A 5,000-nucleotide genomic window follows, 5' to 3' on the forward strand; every position below is an offset into this window, starting at 1 on the left:
CTCCTTTTTTTCTATTTCTTTCAACTTGTATCTCTCTCTCTCTCTCTCTCTCTCTCTCTCTCTCTCTCTCCTCCCTACCTATACTTTCCATTTTTCCTCTCCCTCAACCCCCTCTCTCTCTCTCTCTCTCTCCTTCCATACCTATACTTTCCATTTTTTCTCTCCCTCAACCTCTCTCTCTCTCTCTCTCTCTCTCTCTCTCTCTAGTGACGTCATACCCTGGACAGCCAATCAGAGGGCGACAATTCCCGCGCCAACCTTCCTGCTCTCTGATTGGTCGAAATATCGATGACGTCACGAGGGGAGAGGAAAGACGAACGCTGATTGGTGGAAAGGAAATTGCTGTTGGTGAGTGAATCAATACTCCTCCTCCTCCTCCTCTTCCTCCTCCTCCTCTTCATCCTTCTCTTCTTCCTGTTCATCTTCATTCTCTTCCTCCTCCTCCTCCTCTTCCTTTTTCCCTCAATCCTATTTTTTTTACTTCCTCTTCCTCCTCCTCCCTTATTCCTGTTTCTCTTTCCTCCTCTTCCTCTTCTTCCTTCTCCTCCTTCCTTCATTTTCATTGTTTCCTTATTTTCCCTCCCTCCTCCTCCTCCTCCTCTTTCCTCTCTTTCTTCATTTTATTTCCCCTTACTCCTCCTCCTCCTCTTCCTCCTCCTCCTCCTCCTCTTGTTTTCTGTTTTTCCTTTTTCATCTCCTCCTCCTCCTCCTCCTCCTCTATGCTTTCCCCATGCCTCCTCCTCCTCCTCCGTGCATATGTGTGAATGTAAGCTGGTTTCACACACACACACACACACACACACATCAAACAAAGGACCAGCGACCCCTCTCTCTATGTGTGTGTGTGTGTGTGTGTGTGTGTGTGTGTGTGTGTGTGTGTGTGTGTGTGTGTGTGTGTCAGATTCATTTAATTAAGTTGGTGGTGAAAATTGTCTCGTTTTCTCTCTTATTAGGAAATTATTACGTTTTCTACCGTTTCTCGTCTACCTCTCTTTCATTTTATTATTTTATTTTTTTCCCTCATTCTTCTTCTCTCTCTCTCTCTTGTCATTCTTTTCTTTTTTCTGTTATTTCTTGCTTTTTTTCCTTATCATTCATTTACTCCATCTATCCTTCCTTCCTTCCTTCCTTTCTCCTGTTATTTATTTCTTCTTTCCCTTATTATTATTTTCTTTCTCAATTTTCCTTTTATTTCATGTTATTTCTTCCTCTTTTCTCTGTTATTTTTTCTTCCTTCTTTCGTTATTTTCTTTGTTCCTTCTTCTAAATATCTCCAACAGTGTGAAGGAAGGAATTAATGAAGTAACGAATAATAATAATAATAATAATAATAATAATAATAATAATAATAATAATAATAATAATAATAATAATAATCTTCCAGTCCGTCTTTTCGTATCACCGACTGAGGAGGAAGCAAAATAAATATAATAAAGATCAGAAAAATAAAATTAGTTATCGCCCCCAAGATAGTAATTATATATGATTTACTACTACTCCTACTATTACTGCTACTATTACTACTACTACTACTATTATTACTACTACTACTACTACTACCACTATATACCAATACTAATAATAATAATAATAATATCCTTAGCCATTTTTTCTTTCTTTTTCTCCTCTTCCTCTTTTTCCATCTTTTTCTTCCTTATTCTCTTATCTTTTCCTTCATTTTTTTTGGCCTTTGTTTTGCTGTCTTATTTTCTTTATATTTCTCTTTCTATAGCTTTAACACTTACTATCTTGCTCTCTCTCTCTCTCTTCCTTCCTTTCTTCCTTCCTTCCTTCATCCTTCATGTATTACCAAAGATATCAAACAAAGAGAAGATGGCGCCACTATAAACACTTGCCTGCGCCATGACGGGGAGACGTAAAAAAAAATAATAATAAATAAAATAAAATAAAATAAACGTCTCTCCAAGTCCCCATGTCTCACAGCCACAGAGTAAGACAGGGAGCACGAGGGACTTACAGATCCGGTTAGTAGTTAGTAGTTAGTAGGTTAGTAGTTAGTAGGTTAGTAGTATTGCCTATGGATACGACGCAACGACTCCTGGTTCACGACTCTGCCTCGTACCCGGTTCATACAAGTGTTCAAAAGTAAAACTCCTCTCATTACTTAATCCAGCACTCACCAGGCGCCAAAGAAGGACTGCAGGATGCTACGGGTCTCTGTCCTTCCTCAGGGTCAGCGGGGAGTCCTGCAGCGCTGAAGGATCCCGATAAATATCCTCTTTTAATCCTCTTTCCACTGAACACTTAAGAATCAACACACACCCCGCCATGCTCCTGATGATGATGATGATGTTTGTTTTGATGTGTTTCTGTCTTCGTAACGGCACCACGAAAGAGTTTTTCTTTAATTATCCTCTTTTATTTGTTCATTTTGCACGTTTGTCCGTTGGTTATGTAGTTTTATATGTTTATTACGCTGTTTTGTCCCCTGTTGGTGCACTTTTGTCGCTTAATAATGGACGTTTCTCCCTCTAGTAATATAGTTTTGTGTACGTTATATTATTTTCCCTCATTATCCTCATTTTAGAAAGACGTATATGCTAAAGGGCAAACTATAGGTGGAGAGAAATGGACATATAGACAGATAAATGGATATGAAAACAGTAATAATAATAAATAAAAATAATAATAAGAGAAAACGTCATTTTTTAACCGCTGACTCTCCTAAAACAAGACACATATATAAAAGATAGACAGAAAGATTATATATACAACAAATAATGAGAAAAACTATAGATACAGATAAATAAATGATAATAATAATAATAATAATAATAATAATAATAATAATAATAATAATAATAATAACATAGCCAAATGCCTCTCCCAGCGTCTATATACCAAAGTCTTAATACTCAATCAGGCAAGGGCAATGAAACTCGTCCTTAGTAATTGCTTAATATAATGATATGACCGTTTTGCCTCCCTCATCATCCCTCCCTTCATGGTCATCGTAAACTTGGAAAGGATAATGAAAAGAGGAGGAGGAGGAGGAGGAGGAAGAGGAGGAGGAGAGGATATGAAAAAGAAGGGAAATGAAGGAAAAGGAGGAGGATTAAGAAAGGGGAGGAAGAAGGAAGAGGAGGAGGAGGAGGAGGATAAGGAATGGGGAGAAAGAGGAAGGAGGAGGAAGAGGAGGAAGAGAGGATGTCGAAGAAGGGAAATGAAGGAGGAAGAGGAGGAGGATTAAGAAAGAGGAAGAAGAAGGAAGAGGAGGAGGATAAAGAATGAGGAGGAAGAGGAAGGAGGAGGAGGAGGAGGAGGAGGAGGAGGATATGAAAAAGAAGGGAAATGAAGGAAAAGGAGGAGGAGGAGGATAAAGAAAGGAGAGGAAGAAGAAGGAAGAGGAGAAGGAGGAGGAGGAGGCGGAGGACAAAAAAATAAGGAAGAGAAGGAGAATATTGAAGAAGAAGAAAAAGAACAAAAAGAGGAAGAAGAAGAGGAGGAGAAGGAAGAAGAAGAAGAAGAGGAGGAGGATAATAAAAAAGGAAGAGGAAGAAAAAGAAAGAAAGAGGAAGAAAGAGAATGATAAAATTATAGAAAGAAAAAGAAAAAGAAAAAAAAGAAAACATGTAGAATAAGCAAGAAAAATATGGGAAAACAAAACGATAGAAAAACAAGGAAAATATAGCTTAGTAGTAGTAGTAGTAGTAGTAGTAGTAGTAGTAGTAGTAGTAGTAGTAGTAGTAGTAGTAGTAAAGCACTTATAATTACTATCTTGCCTAGTAACAAGTTTATCACCACCACCACCACCACCATCACCACCACCACCACCATCACCACCACCATCACCACCACCACCAAATCGTAAGATGTGATAAAAATGATTACAAAATTGAATATGAAGTGTTTGTCTGTCTGTCTGTCTGTCTGTCTATCTGAAAGTTATTTTATCATTGGTTCTACTTTATTGTTTTTTGTCTGTCTGTCTGTCTGTCTGTCTGTCTGTCCTAATCTAATTCCTCCTTAGTGAGAAGAAAGAAAAAAAAGAGAAAGAATTAAAAGGAGAAATCATAGAAAGAGAGGAAGGAAGGAAATACAGAGAGGAGAAAAACGAGAAAAATAAAGAGAAAGAAAGAAAAAGAGGTGAGTGAAGGAAGGAAAAAAGAAAGAAAGAAAGAAAGAAATATTAACCATTCCTTCACACACTATAAAAAATAAATAAGTGAATAAAGAAATGAATAAGGAAGGAAGGAAGGAAGTAGAGAAAAAAAGAGAAAAAAGAGAAAGAAAGAAAAAACTAGGTGTGAGAAGGAAGGAAGAAAGAAAGAAAGAGAGCAAGAAAGAAAGAAAAAAAGAAAGAAAAAAAAGAAAGAAATGTTAATCATTCCTTCACGGTCTATCAAAAAATGAATAAAGAAATGAATAAGAAATGAAAGAGAAAGTTACATATATTTATTTCCTTTATCACATTCACGCCATTTACTTAGACAAAAAAATATCACGCATAAACTCACACATAAAAACACCCTTCCCCCCCCCCCCCCCCCCTCACACACCTATCTACCTGTCCAAACTCCCTAATTAACTCACTAGAACACTCCAGGTAGCATTCTATATGGCACCTTTTTACATATTAACACACCCATCCACACACACACACACACCCTCAGACACCGATCTACCTGTCCCAACTCCCTAATTAACTCACTAGAACACTCCAGGTAACATTCTATAGGGGACCTTTTGACAGTACTCCACCCAGGCCGTACCGTATTTCACGGCGCATTTTTCTTCATCTCTGAACACTCTATGAACTAACAAAATCGTGAGGAAGATGAAGTATATGAAGGGCAATAGACCTCGTCCTAGCCCCGGCAGACACCAGGAGAGGGCTAACAGGAGCTCAAAGGTGTAGTTCAGGTGTCTAGCCAGCCCCCAGAAGCCAGAGGTAAGCAGTTTAGACCGTCTCACACCTTGCTTGGTCTCATACTTAGCTTCGATGCAACTCGCAGGTGTCCCCCATAACGCACACCTTC

The 5,000-nt window shown here is 38.3% G+C and overlaps 1 protein-coding gene across 2 annotated transcripts in view; it reads right to left on the bottom strand.

Moving 5' to 3' along the window:
- Nucleotides 1-4,512: 4,512 nt before the first annotated feature.
- Nucleotides 4,513-5,000, bottom strand: part of LOC126983770 (uncharacterized) — a 4,643-nt gene continuing 4,155 nt past the window's right edge. For both annotated transcript variants that reach the window (XM_050836847.1, XM_050836848.1), the window contains exon 4: nt 4,513-5,000. This exon is cut by the window's right edge and continues 550 nt beyond it. In XM_050836847.1, the coding sequence (XP_050692804.1) occupies nt 4,672-5,000 (329 nt within the window). In that variant the 3' untranslated portion in view covers nt 4,513-4,671.

This window comes from Eriocheir sinensis, chromosome 54, assembly GCF_024679095.1.
Source record: "Eriocheir sinensis breed Jianghai 21 chromosome 54, ASM2467909v1, whole genome shotgun sequence".
NCBI lineage: Eukaryota > Metazoa > Arthropoda > Malacostraca > Decapoda > Varunidae > Eriocheir > Eriocheir sinensis.